Consider the following 20,005-nt stretch of genomic DNA (forward strand, 5'->3'; position numbering starts at 1 on the left):
TCCTCACCAATTCCCTTCTGTGCCCCCGTGATGAACTTATAGGCAGCCACAAGGTCGCCTCTCAACCTTCTCTTGCGGAGACTGAAAAGGTCCAGTTTCTCTAGTCTGTCCTCATAGGGCTTGGTCTGCAGGCCCTTAACCTGGAGAGGGTCCAGAGAAGGGCCACTCGTATGGTTATCCGCATCCTTCTTGAAGTGTGGCGCCCAGAATTGCACGCAGTACTCCAACTGCGGTTTGACCAGCGCCCGATAGAGGGGAAGTATCACCTCCTTGGACCTATTCATCATGCATCTGCTGATGCACGATAAAGTGCCATTGGCTTTTCTGATGGCTTCGTCACACTGCCGACTCATGTTCATCTTGGAGTCCACTAGGACTCCAAGATCCCTTTCCACCTCTGGAAAGGGATGAATTATGAACACTGTGAACTATGAACAGTGACAGTTGTAATTAAGTTACATTTAAGTAATGTTTAGCAATGAAGGAATCTGGCATTGTTCAGCTCTTGCTATCTGGGGGTCGGACCTGATGATCTGTTTAGGTCCCTTCTGACCTTAAGCATTATGAAATGATGTGTAACAATTTTCAGACAAAGGAATTTGACAAAACTTAAGTAAAAAATATACATTGCAGAACAACATAAATACAGATGTGAGAAAAGTATATGTTAGTAATCTTGGCACTAGAATTTGTGCATCTTAACAGAAGAGTTTGTGAAATTGCTTATACAAAGGTAATATTTATACCAAAACTCAAGAGATGTAATGAAGTACAGCTGGAACTAAATGTCAACCAATAATACTATTAGACATTACATGCTTTAGAATTTTGAAATGTTTTATTTACCTATTAAAATACAACCATAAAATCTCACAAAGAGTTGAAAACAATACAAATTTAAAAAAAACCCAAACCCTAGATATTTTTACTGGAGATGATCACATGAAGGAAAATCCTATCTGCATACAAGGTCCATTGCCTAGGTATCGCCATTCTAATGTCAAGAGCTATGGATTTTGCAAGGAAGTTACTTTATTGAAAGCAGTAAATTCTTTAAATGTATTGAATAGATATATGCCACAGGTGGGTACATTTTTTTTCTTCACTTGCAAAGTGCGTATATTCTCCAGGAAATAAATCCCTTAAACAGGAATGACAGTCATTCTGTGGTATGTATCTTTTATTGACATTAATTTGGAATGACCACATTAAATGATGACACCACAAAGAAATAGTTTGTACCTTGTTTAGGTAATTATTAAAAACAACTCTTAGATATTTTGATAAAACAGCATGGGCTTGTAGTCCTTATGCACAGCATTTTTTATTGCTAAGTGGATACTTTCAAAGACCATTCTAGTGATTAGTATCTCTGGATGGCATGGTTTGCTTTCACAGTTCATCCGGAAACTTTGAAAAAGTTGAAGAAAAATTAAGTTTAACTTTTGCCACAGTTCGTTGTGATTATGAAACTCGTACAATATGTCTCAGTTTGGTGGAATCTTTTGTGTTGTTTTGGCTGTCAATTAGAACAAGGGATGTGCGCTGATGATTTTCTATTATTTCAGCAACACTGTCAAAGCGCTGGATTGAGAAAAGAGAAATCCATTAGAAGTAATTTATACTATGTGGCTAACACTGGCAATTGCAAAGACCATTTTCTTTTTCTTTCCTTTCTACCAGTTTCAGTATATGCAATGATAGAGAACCATGGGCTCCTCTGAGGGGAATGGATAGACCTAATATAGTGCTTTAAAAACAACTTGAAAGTGCTATTCAAATTGACTGGACATTACAAATCAGTTCAAATTATATCAAAAGTGCTCCTGGATGAAACAGATTGCCCTGAAACACTTCACAATAATGCTTTAGCTAGGAAGCAGTTGTATATCTATATGCTATTGAAGCACTACAAAGTGCTCTTAAATAAAAAACAAAAACAGAATTTGAAGCACTTGATATATCTGTCTCTGTATGCCCCAAGAGTGTTACCAAATGGTGGTTCTACTATTCCAAAACTTAAGCATGCTGTGTCTACAACATTCTTGGCTTCCTTTAGCACAGAATTCCAGTATAGCTTGGTAAAGCTAGTAGAACAGAGAAAATATCAGTACCCATAATGGTTTGTTTCTGGTGACACATTTACAGCAATAATGAAACTGTACTCCTACAGCTAATCTTATGAAAAGGATTTGGAGGATCCTAGCCTGAGTATCTTCTCTCAAATTTTTCTAGGTGATCTGGAAAACTATTGGCTTATGAGCAATTAGCAATAAACCTATTAGCTACCAGTCCAGCTGTCAAAGAAAGCTCCAAACATCAGGAAACCTTCAGGTTTGGAAAGCTCCAAACATCAGGAAACCCTTTCTTTAGAAGTGGGCTTATTTCTCCATGTAAAAACAGTCATACAGGGTCCTACTACCTTTTCCTCTTGGCTCAGGCCTCCTGCAGAGGTGGCTCTCTCTCCTTGAATTTCTTGATGTGCCTTTAACTGATGTATCTGTAGACCATCATATGTTCTCTGGCTTCAGACCCATCACCTGAGAGGCAGCTTGACTAGGTTCAGGTAAAGCTAAGTCAAGATCCCTCAAAGGCCATCCTAACCTATGAAAAAGCTTTTTTTTTTTTTTAAAATCAGTATTTGGGTTCCCAGTCTCCACGCAGCTTTCAAAATAGCTGAATTATGCAAGTGGTATAACATTAAAACTGGAAGAGTTTTAACAGTCTGCATCCTTCCTTTTTTGGTAGGTACTAGGCAGAGAGAGTGAGCGAATAATTCTAACTATATTTCTCTACCCTTCTTTTATGGCTGCTCTTTGTTAATGTAGCGTGAGCTTCAGAGGAAGGGTGGAGAGGAGTAGTTCCTGAGAGAGGTTCGAGAGTTTCGACTAAACTACAGCTCTGATCCTGGTGATGACTGTCCAAACGTGTATTTAAAGGCTTCTTACAATCTGTAATAAATTAGAATTCAATCTGGATTTAAAGTACAAATGTTGTATTAATTTTCCAGTATAAGGGATACATCTATTGTTTTATGGGTATATTTTCTATTTTCAGGCATCAAGACTTACACTCTTCACAGTGTAATTTAAAATACGTACTTTAATCTTTATCTACATGGGCAAAAAGTTGAAACAAGAAAAATCACTCACCTCCTCACCATTTTTTTCTCTGCCCAGTGCATATTGTTTTGTTGATTCAATAAATCGCACAGGAATATTATAAACTCTCTTGTTATAAAACACAACTAGTGTATATGGTTGCTTTGAGTCTTGTCCAGAGCTCTTCCTTATTAGAAAAGATCCATCCTAAAATAAGAAACAATGCAGTAATTTTAATAGTTTAAAAAAAAATTGTAGTAGCTTGCTACTTTGGTGTCACTGAATTTGTATCATTATTTAATATAACCAATGGAAAAAAAAATGATGGTGGGGGAAAAGGTTCCTTTGTCTCAACTAAACTTATGCAGATGTTATTTAGCAGGCTTCACTGTTGTCTCAAAAGCCTCTGTCACTGCTGCTGCATGTGCTCTTTCACCCACAGAGACAGGAAGAAAATGAGCATGCAGCAGCCTGTGCAGAGGCCATTTTAAGTGAAGGCTTTACAAGCTACTAACAGTAGTGAAAAGGCAAGAAAGGAGTGAAAACCTGAGAGAATGAAATATTTGCTGCAGCTTTGTAGAAGTAGCAAAGAAAAGCTGAGTGCTAGTGTCAGGATATGCTTCCTATGCAGCAACATCCTACTCTAAAAATTACCCCTGTGTTCAGTCCCTTCTCCTGCCTGGTGGAAACAAGTCCTTTCCAACCTTGGGAATCTGCCTGGTAGTCCAGGTTTTGCCTTTATATTTGATGCTCCCTATGGCACTAGACAGAACTTTCAGTGTAGGTAGATATGATCTCAAACAGGAAGCTGAGGTAGTATCTAAAATACTGATTTCTAAATACTCTGGTGGTGGTATGTGTGCGCATGTGCTCCAAATGTGGTAGCACCAGTTCCTATTGATACTAGCACTTTCATATGAGACAGTAGGCAGTGTTAGCTGATCTGTGACATGGAGCTTAATTAGCAGCTGTGCATTACTGCGTGCACCCATCAGGGATGGACATGAACTAGCAGATCTCTTCTCTCTCTCGTTTTCTACAGTATTTTTACCTTATATCAGACTCTGAATAGCATAGGTACTGCTTTGATTGGCTTTAGAGAAGCAGAACAGGAAGGTCCTATCAAGGGGCAGTATCCAAAGAGTTTAGAGCTTACTTCAGCCAAATTAGAATCCTGCAGGGAGTCTTCTAACTTGTTCAGCGTGTAGCCCAACCTTTCTTGGAATACTTCTAGTGTGTTCCTCATTCTGTATTTCTAAATTGTCCCTAAAAGAATGAGACTGTGAATGTGAACAATTTGCTTTACCTTATTTGATCTGTATAATGCATCTTCTGCAGTTTTGCGATCACAGTCAGCAGCATACCATGTTTTACTATGAACACCAGCATCCTGTAAGAGAAAGAGAGAGAAGCACTGGCTTTCTTTGATAAGACAGAGCAAAATGCAATGATGGTTTCAGCACTGGATTTTGTTGTAATATACAAGCTGCAAATGGGGAATAAACAATGACCCACTGGTACACTGAGCACTTAAAAATAACAGATAGGTAAAACAAGCATCTGCCAGGAGCTTATATCTTAAATGGACAGATGCAGTGCAAAAAATAGCGAGCATGTTCAAAACAATTTAAGTGGATTAGTAGTGAATGGTTATGGGGGTGGAAATCCCTAAAGGAGAGGTTTCCATGTTGAGAAAATGATTTTTTTAAAGCAGAAGGCTATTCCAGTGGAAGATGTGGAAGGAGTATGAAAGAGTTGAAAGTTTTTTCCATTAATAATTTAAGTGCAAAAGTATTTATTTAATACAGGATTTTTAGTTATCCTTTGACCTACTACTTTAACGGAATCAAAATTTCTCACCCTCAAAAAGGCTACATTAAAGCTGTCCATGTGTAAACACAGACTTAGGAATATAAATACATATTTTTTCAAAAATCTGACCTAACTTGCTCATAGTCAGAATAAGAGGGCTCTTGTACATGTGAGGAGATTTGCCCCTTTTAGTGGTTTAATTGCATAAGTGTACACATTTGGCAGCATGTTATGATTACATTTTGTAGCAGTAAACATGTTTGGCAGTGTATTTCAATTTAAATTTTTATGTAGCAAACTAAAACACATCTCATGTATTTTAGTTTGCTATGTAACAAATTACAGTGATATTCCTCACATGTACACGGGCCCTATCCAGAAAAGACACAGGGTGCTAGAAGCCAGGGCATGCTCAGGGAAGCTCGGGCTTGGCGGGTTTCCAGTGCCCTCTGCACCATCCCCACTGCCCTAGCTGGCTGTCAGCACACCCAGCTGCCCTCCTGCCACTTTCCCTGGGCAACCAACCCATTCCCAGGTGGTCCTAGTCGCCATTGGATCTGTCGGGTGCAGCCTGTGAGCTGGGGCTGTACCTGCGCAACTAGCACCTGCCTGGGGGGCACTGTCGCTGCAGAGGGAAGCACCAGGCCATCCTGCAGCTCAGGGGCTGCACGATCCGACATCAGCTTGCGTGGGTAGGCTCTTCTAGGGGAATGGCAAGGGGCCCGAGTTTATTTCCCCCCCCCCCCTTCCCTCCCAGAGCCTGCCTGCATCTCCCATGGCCGGGAAGTGAGCTGCTAGCAGGTCACACAGGCCTTGAGCTGCAGGGGACCCCAGTGCTTCCCTCTGTGAGAGTGGTGACCCCTGGGCAGCACCCGCTTGCTGACATGCTGCCTGGGTGGTCCTAGGGGCCACCACCATGGAAAGAAGCACCAGGGCACCTGTCAGGTTGCCCCCTGGCAGCGGGAGAGGTGGGCAAGCTTGGGAGGGGGAGGGGGTGGGAAGGATCAGGCCCCTCACTGTATTTTTTTTTTTTTTTTTGTGTCGTTCCCCTCCCCCCTCCCGGCAGAGCCTGCCCACTCCATGGTGGGGGGTGGGGGGGGTGTCCTGGTGCTTCATTCTAGCTCTGACTTCGCTGCATATCGCTTGAAATGCCTCAGGATCTTCTATAATAACAGGCTTATTCTGTCTGTCTGGAGCACTCTGGTTGTTTCAGTAAGCATTGTGATTGGCTGCTGAGACAACCAATCAGAGTGCTCCGGACAGAAAGAAAAAGCCTATAATTATTATAGATGCTTTTCTTACTCCTGAGCTGTTGTGAAGATTGTTTAATATCTGAGATGCTTTGAAACCAAAGATGAAAGCCAATTTAGAAGGGTAGAGTGTTTTCACTTAAATGATAAAATATTCTGTACAAAAAAGTGTAAAATTTTCAATAATACTTAAATTCCATTTTCAGAAATAACTTGGTTGCTTAGTAGCCTGTGTTCTATTAATTGCCAGTGAGGCTTGAGCTGATTAGGACTAGATCTACGAAGAGTTTTAGGGCAGAATTCTATTACCCTTTATGCACCCAAACAGCAGTTTTCCAGCCACATGCACATAAATGTCAAAATGCCGTAGGTTTTGACTCTGTTATCCATGTACTGTAGATAAGTATACATCCACACAGCTATGGAGCATGCATAGTTACTGGCTGGGCAGTGCATAAAATAGAAACATTTCAATAGGAGGGATTGGCAGTGATTTGCTTTGCTGCACAGTACAATCTAATAGTAAGCACATTCCCTTGTGAAGGGGAAGATATGATTTGAACCCTCCTCAAGGCAGAAATAAAGAGGCTAGAACCCCAATTTCCCACATCCTTGATGAGTGGTCAAACCATATAAAAGAGGTTACCATCATTTTGTAAGAAAGGGCTGACGAGCTCCAGCTCCCACAGAAGGTTCAGAACTGCAAATCAGTCATTTCAGATGTTGTTCATATACCTTATTCTCAGGATAGCTAATACATATTTTACAAGATTTTTTGTATTTTAGCCTTTTCACCTATATGTTTTATGTGGATAACATGCTTTTGTGAGGAGTATGAGATGTCATTTTAGCTTTATATGTTAAGGTAATTGTTTAACAAAAGCTTTATAAATAACCCACTCTTTTCTTCTATGTAATAATCCCAGAGGCCTTCAAGCACGGAACAGTGTGTGTGGAGTTATGATGATAAATAGAATGGGGTAGAGTGGCTCAGATATTACTGTAATGAGTTTTTAGTGTAGGAACCAATGCATATCAAAATACAGGATCAGCTTCCCACTGGAACTTTACTGCTTCCAGTCGCACACTGTCAGGAATAACCTATACGAGTGGAGACCTTATTTTGTTGGCTCACAGTTCACAGCTGGCAAAATGAAGGTCTTTGCTGATGTAAACCCTAAAAATCTATGAGAATATGTATCTTGAGGTGTGCTGCAGCAAACAGCAGTATCAGAGAACATTATTATTTTGGGGGAATAATAATACTCTCTGACTTAGAAAGTAACGCTTTTTTTTTTTCCCTCCGGTGAAATGGAGATATTTTATTCCGTTTCTTGTTTTGCCAATAACAATTATATTTGCTACAAGCTGTTTACTCTAGCATCTGCTGGATTATTTATATAAAAAAGACATAATAAATATCCAATGTGATAAACTGTTAAAATTATTCCAAAACTGCAGGTTCTTTGTGTTCCTCACTGCTGTATTATCGTTGTCATGTCAGCCTTTAGAACATTTAGTGTTACCGGCTTTGCATAATGGAGGCTTTGTTTTGCACTCAGTAGAACTATATTTATCTTGTATGTGCACGACTACTAGGCTAATAAGTACTGCTCCTTGCAGTTTATGTTCCCCCATCATCAAGAGAGATTTTGGAATAAAAGTAGTTGTATTGTCTTAGATTATTCAAAGCCTTAATGTTATAACAAAGTCTTCCAACTAACTACAAAACTAACTTGATATTTCTTAGGTTCCATCTCTGCTAATACGACCCCCCCCCCCCAAATAAAACAAATCCCCCAAAAAACAAAAACCCCAACAAAACACAAAACCCCAAACCTTCCTCCGCCCTCCCCATCTCCCACTCAGACAAACAAATGTGCCTTAAGGAGAGTTATGTTTTATGATCAAGATTCTGCTTTGTGCATTCCACCGGGCTTCTGTGTTGTAATAATTGGCAGGACCATTCTCCAACCAGGTTGGAACATTGCTACCTAGTATGTCTCACAAGTAAGCCTCTGTTTTTGTGCTAGTGCATTCTGGGATTTCTGAGTACGTATCTGCTGATGCAAGAGCTGCAGATGGATTGCATTGATAAGCTGGTACATACTTTCAGAGAATCTAGTTAGCAGCACAAGAAAGCTGTCAGATAGAAAAATTAAAGGGCAGTTGCATGTTCCTTGTAGCTCTTTGCAGCAAGGACAAAGTGAAGTAGAACATCAAGACATACATTTGTAAGCAGGTGGGCATGCCTTCTGTGGGCAGGTTTTTGTCCCCTTAGGAGTCCTTCAGACCATCCAAACCAGTGTTTCTCAACCTGTTGTATGCGTACCCCTGGGAGTACGTGAGACATGAACAGGGGGTATGTGGGTGCCACATTTTGAGTTTGGTTGCCCCCCCCCCCACGAGCCCAGCGAGTTGGAGATGTCTTTGCCTGTTCGGGCCAGAAGTTCCGGCTGCCATCCCTCCCGGTGCACTGGGGCTTTCACTCCCCAGCACCAGTGTGCCAGGGACAGGGAGGGAGGCCCTTAGCAGGCTGGTTTGCCCTGGGCCGTGGTCTGTGAGGAAAAAGTGGGACTCGGCTCACAGTGGCAAAACCAGAAGTGCTGTGGTGGGACTTCCGGTTTCGCTTTTGCCGCATCGATCAGGAGGGGGTACGTAAGGTACCAAAAGTTGAGAACCACTGATCCAAACAACAGTCCATAAGTGGGCTTGGGAATCTGCAGCCTCGCTATCTGGCTTTGCTCCCTTTGGAGCCTCTCAGCCAGTCCTTGTAACACTAAACAATGGTCCTTAGTCCAAACAAATACATATGTAAAGCAAACCTTTAGGTTTTCTTTGAGCATCAGGAGAGGGCCCTGCAGCTTTTACCTTTCCTAGAGCCAGGGTTTGCTGGGTTTGTCTGCTCCATGCTCAGAAACTGCTCTTTCTCCACTTGGACTTCTGTTTAGTTGGCTTTAGGTGCCAACTAAACACCCAGAGCTAAACACACTCCAGGGCTGTCTGCTTCCCTTAAAGGACCTGGCTGCCTTGTTATAACCCTGTTTATTTGGTATAGAATTATTTTATGTGAAGTGAACTGGGGAGTTGGGAGGATCTGAGACTCAGTTTGGTTCTGATGTTTTTGAGTTACTGTTTACATTGAGTGAGAAAACTAGTAGAGTCCTACTAGCCACAACTAAGTTCACTTTAATCCTATCTAAGCATTATTCTACAGCCTAAGTGTTGAGATACTGTCGTGGTGCGCTGTAACCATTTTTTAGTTGAACTATGCATTTAGGTGGTCTATAACATGACAAAAAATTCACCATAGATCAGGCCAGTGACTACAATTAGGGATGAAATGAAACACCAATACCCTAAGCCCCAGACTATGCTTTTTAGACAGTGGGTGGGGTGAGATAAAGGACTAGAAAATTCCTTTTGCAACACCTGTTAAGACATGCATTTCCATGTATTGTATTACCTTTTAGCTAACTTCTTACCTGGTCTGCGGTATTCAAACCAGCTGAAAGGCTGCTGCGTGGAGGTGTACCCACAATGCGACTTCCAGTGTCTGGTACTTCTGGGAAAGACGAGTAATGACATGTTTAAGCTTTCAAGGTAATTTACTATTATTTTGTTGTGGGTAGGCTTGGAAGAAATAATAACTGTGTCCAGGTTTTAGAAGGCTTTGGGATGTCTGGCCGTTAGGCATTAATGGAAAGAGGGCTATTTTCAATAGGTGGACTCCTAGTATCTGGTATTGTAATCTTTTGGGACTTAGAGCCTGGCATAGCTGATTTAAAATTTTCAACTAAGACATGGGGGAGGAACGATTGGAACAAACTGCTAGGTTCTTTACACTTGGCTTGATGCATAGGATAAATAAAATCAGGTGAACAGACTCATAGTAATGGCTAAAAGGAAACCATAGGTTAGGAAAATGGCTAGCAAGGACAAAGAACTAAAACTTGAGACCAATAGGTAGGTGAAGCTGTAAGTGAAAGGCTTGGACCTCATTTAATTAGAACTAGAAGTCAGAAATTGGAAATGAGAAACAACTAAAATGCCTGTACACAAATACAAGGACCCTGGCCAATGAAGTGGTTGAAGTAGAACTACTGTTACAGAATGTGAAACTTGACATAGGGCTAACAGATACACAATGAAGTAGCAATCTTGACTGATTCACATAGACTGGAGGGTATGCATTGCCAGAAAAGGTAAAAGCAGTGGTAGCTTTGTATGCTAATTATATGGTTAACTGTAAATTAATCGAACTGGTTTGGGTCAAAATCATTTTTGGGATAGGATAGTAGAACCTCTTTTACTGGGGTAGGATAGTAGAACCTCTCTTACAGCTAGGGATCTGCTAGAGACTCGTGGGTCAGATTTGGGTGTGCATGGGGATCACTTTAATAACAACAGAGAGAAAAATGATACCAGAAAAATGTACTATTATGGAGACTATTTCCTACATGCAGATAGCAGACAGAATGCTGCCTAATAATGATAGAGAAGAATTTTTCCTGCATGCAACAGTTGAAAATTCTTCACCAAATAGTCACTGGACCAACAAGGAGTTATGCTTTTTAGGCTTGGTTTCAGGAAGTAGTGAGGACATTGTAGAAGAGGTGGTTATAAAAAAAAAAAATAACCTTGAGTCAAGGAATCATGAGTTGATTCAGTTTTAATTAAATGAAAATATAAACAAAAATAGATCTGCAATTTAAGATTTTCAGTTTTAAAATGGCTGTGAAGTCTACTGGACTGAAGTGCTCAAGGAGCTAAATATGAAGGAATCTTAATTTTGTATTCTGAAATTCCATCTCTGGATTTATATAACAAGCAAGGGAAAGAACTTTCATAGGAAAGGTCTCTAGAATCCACTGAATGAATACCATCTCTAAAACTACTGATATAAAGCTTATAGTGAATGAGAAATGGGACTGATAAGCAAAGAAAGCTACCCTTTAGATTTCAGAAAGTAGGCTTAACATGAGAACTGTCAAAAGTCAAAGTGAATCAGGTTTTGCCCAGGATATTAAAATCAATAGCAATGAAAATCATTAGCCGTATAAATAAAGAGTGCAAGGATAGAAAAAAATTCCTACATCCCAGCATTCTGAAAAAATTGGTATATGAAATTGCAGAGAAAATACCTTTTTATAATCCTATCAAATTGAGAGTGGTACTTTTTGACGGGAGAACAGCAAATGTGATTTCCATATATAACAATGGTTAAGAGGAAAAAAATGTGACCTGGGAATTTACAGACCCATTTGTTTGACTTTGATAGCAGGTAAGGTTTAATTAATCTTTCCTTCATCATTTGTTTTGAAGGCAGAGGGGCAAATGGAAAATGGGATAAAATACATTATGCACGCACCAAAGGAGAGCACTGAATTGTAGACAACGAAGCCTTAAAAGGTCCTATTATCCAATTCTCTACTCCATGACAAGAGAAACTGTACCTGAATCCTTGCTCAGTGATGTTTTATAAATCCATTCTCCAGTGATAGAGCTTCTGCCAGTTTCTGAGATAATCTATTTTAGTTCTTACCTATATCCCTACAGTTAGATATTTTCCCCACTATTGCTTAACCTAAACCTCCCTTGTTGCATTTAATCCCATTACTCCTTGTGCAATCATCAGTGGACATGGAGAACAATTCATTACATTCCTCTTTGCAGCAGCCTTTTCTTATCTGAAGACCCTTGGTCTTCTGGGTCTCTTGTCCACATGACAGGGGTTTAGTTCCCTAAATTGAAATGGTGGGTTTTTAATTGCAATGATAGAAAATCCACTGTTTCAATTTAGGGCTTTCCAACACTAATGCAGTAAGGGGTCCAATCCTTTTTTTTTTTTTTTTTTCTTCTGGAGTCTATATGTCTGTCTCCTGCAGCTGGGGGTGGGGGGAGCTGCTAGTGGGCCTAGCAGACCCTGAGCTACAGGAGCCCCCAGTTCTTCCCTCCACAGTAGTGGTGCCCTCCCAGGGCTGCCTGGGTGGGCTGCTAGCAGGCAGGTGCCACCACCATGGAGAGAAGGTCCAGTGCCCACCGCAGCACAGGGCCACCAGCAGCTCACCCCCCGGCCACAGAAGACACAGGTAGGTTCTGGGCAGGGAAGGGGGGATCTGGCCCCTTGTCACTTATTTATTTTTTCTCTCAGCAGAGCCTGCCTCCTGTGAGCTGCTGCTGGGCCATGCAGCTCCTGAGCTTTGAGGGGGCCCAGTCCTTCCCTCTGTGCTAGTGGTTCCCCCCCCAGGGCCACCCAGGCAGGGTGCTAGCTGAGTGGGTGCTGCCTCAGTTTGTAGGTGGCACGTGCTGGATCCCACTGTTCCCTGAGCCTTCACGGGGAGCAGTGGACTTCCAGTGCACAGTTAGGGAAGAGTTGGATCTGGCGGCTGCTGCCTGTGAGCTGGGGCAGCACTCATGCAGCTAGCACCCCACCCGAGTGGCCTTGGGGGTGACCACTGCCATGGAGGGAAAGCCTGTGACCCCTGCAGTTGTTTTTTCTCCCACAGAGCCTGCCCACATCTCCCACAGCCAGGGGGTGAGCTGTTGGGGGGACCCTGAGCTGTGAAGGGCCTTGGACCTTCCCTCCATGGCAACGGCACCCCCTGGGGCCACCCAGGCAAGTGGCTAGTGGGCAGGTGCTATTTCAGCTCGCAAGCAGCACCCACCAGATCCAACTGTTCCCTGAGCCTGAGATGGGGCAGCACCCACCCACTAGCAGCCTGCCCAGGTGGCTCCAGAGGGTGCTGCTGCAATGGAAGGAAGGACTGGAGCCCTCCGCAGCTCGGGGGCAGCTCGTCCCCTAACTGTGGGAAATGTGGACAGGCTCCACGAAAGAAAGGATTGGGCCTCTCCCTGCCACTGCCTTCAGCCCACCTCCCATGGCAGGAGGGCAAGCTGTCAAAGGCTGCTGCATTACAAATAGTTACATTGCAACCTAAACTACATGTAGATGTGGTTTAGTTTGCAACCTAGCAAACTAATTTAAATCATAGGAAACCCCTGCATGTGTACAGTGTGATGCAGTTAAACCACAAAAATGGCCAATTTTCATCACTTTTACAAGTGACTCTCTTTTCTAGGAAGCCAATTCTTTCAATCATGGGTCATGTTTTCTAACTTCTGTTAATTTTTTGTTGCTTTATTCTGGACTATTTCCAATTGGTCCATGTCTTTTTTTGAAGCTGAGACCTTACAAGTATAGAATTGAGAGAGAGGATTACACTGTCTTGCAGATGATACTCCTATTTCTATACCTCAGTCAAATGTTTGCCTTTTTTCCAGCCCAATGCCATTGCTGACTTGCATTTAGTTTGTCAGCCAGTATAACCCCTATTATAACTACTCACTTTGCAAAGCTATTCAGCAGAACTGTTGCTGTGCCAGTCATTCCCTTTTTTACATATTCTTGCCAAGTGTAGTCTACATCTGGAATACTGTGTACAGTTCTGCATGGGTGGATCTAGGATTTTGAGAAGGGGGGGTGCAGATGGTATGGCACATCATCACATATAACAACATATTTTTCTACAGTTAAAGAGAAACTAAAGCTTTACTAATATGCTAGGGAGTTAACACTATAGTATTCAATTTAAGATCAAAGCAAAAACTAATATGTAAGTTTTGGATCATTCACTAACTTGCTAGGTTAGATATAAGCTTTAACAAAATACAAGAAACTAGGCAAAAAATAGAATAGTCAAATGATACTGTGTCATTAGCCCTGTAGTCATCATAGTTATATACAGGGATTCTGGTTTTCTCTGATTAAAAAAATAAAAATCCCAAATTTTCGGATTTAAAAAAAAGTAACCCAAAATCCACATTTTTCCATGATTGAAATGAAACAGCACTAATAGATATAGATTATATTTATTAGTGGTGGTTCATTTTAATCATGGAAAAATGTGGATTTCAGGTTACTTTTTTTTTTAATCAAAAAAAAAAAAAATCTTCAATTTTCAATCCGAGAAAACAAGGATCCCTCATTAGATAGAGAGAGATCTTTGATTCAGATGCCTAAAATAAAATCTAACTTTCCTGAGCAGCTTGACAGTGCCTCCAGTACTTTGCTGTTAGTTATTTCAACACCTGAGTTAATGTTACCACAACTAAGTTAAGGTTTTTGCTAGAGCTAAAAACAGTCTGCAGGGCTGTGAAATGAGAGATGTTACTATCAATGACTAACAGATGGCTATACTGCAGAAGAAAGGATAGTTTGAAGAGTGGAACATCAAGACAATTAAAAATTATCTTAAAGGTTAGAGGGAGATTAGCAGGAATTGGGGCAATAACGAGCCATGAAGTCAATTGACTCCTTCAGTCCCCGCTCCCCTTGCTGGCTGCTCTGTTGTGCAGGAGAAAGACAGACACCAGGGCAGCTGGCAGCTGACTGGAGGCAGGAGGTGGGGCTGGGGACAGAGCAGGCTGAATTCCAGTGAGCTGCCCTGCGAGGGAAGGTAAGCGGGGGCCCGCAAAGCAGCCTGGGATGTCAGTGGATAGCAACCTCACTTGAGTTGGGATGGCAGCTGGTACACAAGTTTTGATAGACCAGTCTAACCTAAATCACTTAAGTCTGATACCACATCAATCCAGGTTTATCTTAGACTGGGTTCCATTTTAAACCAGAGCATGTATGCTGAACTCCTCTTCTGTTATGGGGTTTAGACCAGTTCCCAGTCACTTATGGTGGTTTATGTGTAATGTCTGTGCCTGACCAAAAAACTTGGCTTGTTTAACTGAACAAATTAAAGCTGCCAGGCAGTATAATTTGCTTTTTATAAATACATTGGTGGTAAAAAACAGGGAAGGAGTACAGTTCTCTAAGCTAAAGGAAAATGTTGGTGTGAAAAAGTGTACAGACTGACCATTGACTGGAAATTAGAATTCACACAAACCATTTGAGGACTGACCGTCTGAAACAACCTGGCAATAGGAATAGTGGTAGTGAAAAACCTAACACATTTTAACATGGAGTTAAGTTTATGAGCGGACATGTATGATTTGCTTCCTGTAATATCAAGTGACTGGATTTGATAGGAGCACAAGTCCCTTTTAGTTGCATGCTCTATGTTCCTAACTGTTGGATGAGGGTATAGGGAGGAATATTCTTTCTATTGTGAGAGAGAGCCCAATATCCTCACAAAAATAATACTGTAGCTCGTTAAAGATCTCTGATGATTTAAAACCATTGTATGGACGTGCCGAAGGTTTGTTATTTATATTAACATATGATCTATTTTACACTTCTGTCTGTGAAAAAAATAATGAATTGCATATATGCATTCTATCCTAAATTCTGAACTGTAAATTGAGCTATTTCCAAATGTCTTGTAAATGTATTACTTATACATATGAACTTAAGCATTAATCATAACAGAAGTAGTACTTTTTTCCTGTAGTGCAAGAACAAATGGTTGAATTCTATATAAACTCCATCTGATTTTCAAGCTGCAGAAGCCTGAACCTGCCCAGAAAATGTCATATTTGAGGTTCTAGTGTGCTGTAGGAGCAAGATGAAATTTTTAATTTTACAGGACTCAACATGAATGGTTTCAGGTACAGACTTTCAGAAGCACCAAGTAGAGTCGGGTACTTGATTTTCCCATTAAGACTCCTCTAATTGTACTGGTTTAGCTAATAAAGTATAGCCAGGCAAGCATTTTAATCTCATTATTATATGTAGTAGAGACTAGTGTATTCAGAAACTAATGACTTGATGTATATAGGGCAACTGAAATCAATCTCAATTTAATCAAAAATGAAAGTTGTACTTACTTGGCAAGGTTGGTGGCTTTTGAGGTAATGGCCTGAAATTGAAATATTTAAGAGATTATGGGAAGATCTAAAGAGATCTACTCTATTCTTATGTTTTAGAAACAGTGAACATGCAGAATGTGGGCAGTGATATGTATGTGCCTTATTGAGACTGAAGACCAAAGCCTAGATTTCTGATGCATCTAGGCACTGAAATATAATTGAACTACTGATTTCAAATCAGTTGATGTTAGTCATCAAGGAATCTTAAAAAAACAAAACACAAACAAAACCCTGTCCTTAACTACCTTTAGCCTCTGAACAGGGTATATATCCTTTTTTGGTCACTTTTTTTTCATTCTGTGGGTACATTTGTCATACTGTATTTTTGGAACTCTGAGTGACTAGGGCTTCAGGAAATATAACTTTAAAAAAAGGGAAGTAGGAGCCACAGTGAGGAGACTGCTTCCCTCTGAATTTCTCTTGTGATTTTGTTCAACCTCAGTAGCAAGTGCTAGTATCCATACCCATAAGAAAGGAAATAAAAATAGATTTTACTTCTGGGCTCCAGGTAGGGGTGGAAGTGGGATCTCTTGAGTGGAACCTCTGCGCCTTTCGACTGTAGATACCTCTGTAATTTGTTGGGGGGGGGGGAAAAATAGGTAGATTAGGTTTAAAGTAACCTGCTTGAAATGGTCACCCCAAATAAGAGATTATTTAAATTTCTGTCTCTGTCTCCCCCCAAATTCATACACACTATCAAATATCCAGAGCCATGCTGTATGCAGAACCCCTCACTGATTCAGTTAGGGACTTCTCACAAATGAGTGATGTGATGTGATCCATTAAAACTAGAGAATTATACCACAGATTACTTAAAGAACAATGCCAGCAACTGAAAAAAGTAAACAATCAAGGTCTTATTCTTCCACCTTTACTCACTTCAGGGCTAGGGACAGAAGTAGCACAAACTGGTTTAAGTGATCAACAAGGATCCTGGTTTTCTCTGATTTAAAAAAAAAAATTCCCAATTTTCAGATTTAAAAAAGTAACCCAAAATCCACATTTTTCTATGATTAAAATGAAACACTACTAATAGATAGATAGTGGTGTTTCATTTGGTCGTGGAAAAATGTGGGTTTCGGGGTTTTGTGTGTGTTTTTTTTTTTTTTAATCTGAAAATTGGGTGGATGTTTTTTTTTCTTTTTATCAGAGAAAACCAGGATCACTGGTGATCAGAAACCAATTTAAACCTGTAGCAAACAGAAGTTCAGTGTACATAAACCACTTTCAAAATGGCTGAAACTGGTTTAAAATAAACCTGGTTGACTGTAGTATCAGACCGGGTTAAGGTCAAACCAGTCAAAAGAACCTCTGTTCCAGGTTTAACTTAACTCATAGTTTCCCAGCATTCCAGTTTGCTTTGCAGCCCTGGGCTGGGCTGTGCTGTCTGCTTCAGCAAACAGGGTTGGCTCTGCTCCTCTGCTTGCTAGCTGTAGTACTATCACTGCACCTACTGGCTGAGAAGGGGGTGTGGGTGGGAAACCCTGCTCAGGACTGCAGCTGGGGTCTGCCTGGCAGGGGTGCAGCAGCCCCTGCCAGGCTTTTCCCTGTTCAAGGGCAGGGGACATGGTCATACCCCGGCCAGCACACTGAAGCAGAGATGAGGGAGGGGGTTTAATCCCCCCACCCTCCCCTATCCCACCAGCATGGGACCCCAGCCAGGATCTGTCTGGCAGGGGCTGCTGTGCCCCTTTGTCCCCACTGATTGAGCGGCAGGGGCAGGGGCACAGCCAGATGCCAGCCCTGGGCCAACAACCTGTGGCGAAGGGGGGTAGAGAAGGAGGTTTAATGCTCCCTCCCTTCCCTTTCCCACTGGCATGGGACCCCTGCCACGCTTTCCCCCACCTGGTTTAAACCCCCCTCCCTCACCCCTCTTCTCCTCAAGCTGCCAGCCCGGGCTTGGTGACTGGCCATGCCCCTGCTGCTGTCACTTGAGTGGGGAGCTGGCTAGTTCTGTGTCCAAAGGAGAGGGGAGGGAGTGGGGGTTTAAACTCCCACTCCCTCTCCCACTTTGCCTCAGGCTGCTAGACTGGGACTGGCATCTGGCCATACTCCCTGCTGCTTGAGTGGGGAATGCGGGTGGGGAAAGCCTGCCAGTAGCTGCTGTGCCCCTACCAGGCAGACCCCGGCTGGGGTCCCGTGCCGCTGAGAGAGGAGAGAGGTGGATTAAGCCCCTCCCCCTCCTTTGCTGTCTGGCCATGCCCCTGCCACTGCTGCTTGGGGGGATGGGGGGAGCCTGGCAGGGGCTGCTGCGCTCCTGCTAGGCAGATCCTGCCCATGGGAGAGGGGAGGGAGTGGGTTTTATACCTCCCTTCCCTCCCCTCCCTCCACCTCAGTCTGCAGGTCCAGGCCTGGCATCTCCATGCCCCCCTCCCCCTGCCCCCCAAATCACTACAGCGGGAAGTGGGGGAAGCCTGGCAGGGGCTGCTTCCCCTCTCTCCCTCTAGGCACACCCTGGCTAGGGACTGCAGGTCAGAGTGGGGGTTAAACCCCTCCACAATCATACTCAGCAGCCTCCTGGGGCCTGTCCTTCCCCCCACCCCCAGCTTGAGCAGGGAGCTGGGGAAAGCCTGGAGGGCTTCTCTCCTAGCTTCTTTCCAGCCTTCTGGCCACTGTTGAAGGGAAGGGAGGGCTTGCTCTGGTCCACGCCTTTTTCCCCCCCAGCTTCTGGCCTGAGCCACAGCAGGCATGTGGCTGCATTTCCAGAATCAAAACCGAATCTCTATTCACTTGCTTCTCAGTTCAATCTGTGCTGTTTAGTAGGACTGTGTGAAGCTTCGGTCGCTGATTTGATTTGGCTCGATTTGGTGGTGAAATCTCTGAATAAAAATTGAATTGGGAGGCCCTTTAATCTCTTCAAATTGAATCAAAACCCTTCAAATTGATTCAGAAAGATTTGACGATTTGGACATAGACACACCTTGAGGTATGTAGAAAAAACATTTTAAAGTTATCGGGCAGCTCATGAATGCTGTGATGGTGGGGTGTGGATGGAGTGTCCCACAGGAGCGCAAAGGGGAGGGGTCCTCAGCACACTTGACAGCAGACCTGGAAGCGGACCAGAAGCACTTCCGGCCCAATTCTGGGTCCACTGGTGAGCACGCTAGCCCCCCCACCCCACCCCACCCCACCCCACATGCCTCCCTGGGCCTCCTGGCCTGGGGGGGGGGCACCCGGGGTCCCCCTGTGGCCAACTGTGAAGCCAGGAGGGGTGGGGATGCCCTCTGCATGCTCGGCGGTGGACCCAGTTCTAGGTTCACTGCCGAGCATGCAGAGGGCCCCCTCCACGCTCTTGTGGGATGCTCCATCTGCCCTACCATCACAGCATTCACGAGCTGCACCTTGTTTAAAAGCTGTGTCTATGGCCGAATCACTGCTTCTCCAAATCAGCTTTGAATCTTCAGAAATGGATTCAACTGAATTGAATTGGGGACAGTGATCTGAATTAACTAATCGAATTACTGTCCCCGATTCAGGATGAATCTGAATCAAATATGGCCCATTTCGCACACCCCTACTGTTTAGACTAACCTGCAAAGATTGAAATGATTCAGTCAGCCTTTTTGAATGTCTGTACTTGGGTCAGGTGAAATTCAGCTCTTTTCAGGTGACTCATTTAAGTCCTGCTTTAGGGTATATAGGACTTGTGCTGACTTGTATACTACCAATGTATTTTTTTTACCATATAGCATGTGGTATATACTGTGCCTGTAGGCCCCACTGATCTCAGGGGACTACTTGCAGAGAATGTAATGCTCAGTAAAGTACCTAATTCGGTTTGTAAAACAGGGATTGACAACCTTTTACCACTGTGAGCTACCACTTATGTTCCAGCTAGAGCTATGGGAAGCAAATCTTCCCCTCCCTCCATTCCTGAGGACCGAAGCTGCTTGTACTCACTTTTCCCACCAGCCCTATCTTCCATGGCAATGGAGAGGAACAAATTCTGTGTTAAGGTATGTGAGAGCAGCAGGGAAGGCTGTAAATGGGGGTGCTGCAGAGGGGATGGGCAGTACATGCTGC

General features: G+C 42.8%; 1 protein-coding gene across 7 annotated transcripts in view; it reads right to left on the reverse strand.

Annotated features, from left to right (window-relative positions):
* Positions 1-816: 816 nt before the first annotated feature.
* The window catches only part of BLNK (B cell linker), a 174,302-nt gene continuing 155,113 nt past the window's right edge, over positions 817-20,005 (reverse strand). For all 7 annotated transcript variants that reach the window (XM_019484203.1, XM_019484202.1, XM_019484200.1 and 4 more), the window contains 6 exons: positions 16,478-16,550; positions 15,941-15,972; positions 9,649-9,728; positions 4,408-4,491; positions 3,153-3,308; positions 817-1,584 (listed from right to left, as the gene is read on the reverse strand). In XM_019484203.1, coding sequence (XP_019339748.1) covers positions 1,465-1,584; positions 3,153-3,308; positions 4,408-4,491; positions 9,649-9,728; positions 15,941-15,972; positions 16,478-16,550 — 545 coding nt within the window. In that variant the 3' untranslated portion in view covers positions 817-1,464. The remainder of the gene's footprint in view (positions 1,585-3,152; positions 3,309-4,407; positions 4,492-9,648; positions 9,729-15,940; positions 15,973-16,477; positions 16,551-20,005) is intronic.

The sequence above is a fragment of the Alligator mississippiensis genome, chromosome 6, assembly GCF_030867095.1.
Source record: "Alligator mississippiensis isolate rAllMis1 chromosome 6, rAllMis1, whole genome shotgun sequence".
In the NCBI taxonomy this organism is placed as follows: Eukaryota; Metazoa; Chordata; order Crocodylia; family Alligatoridae; genus Alligator; species Alligator mississippiensis.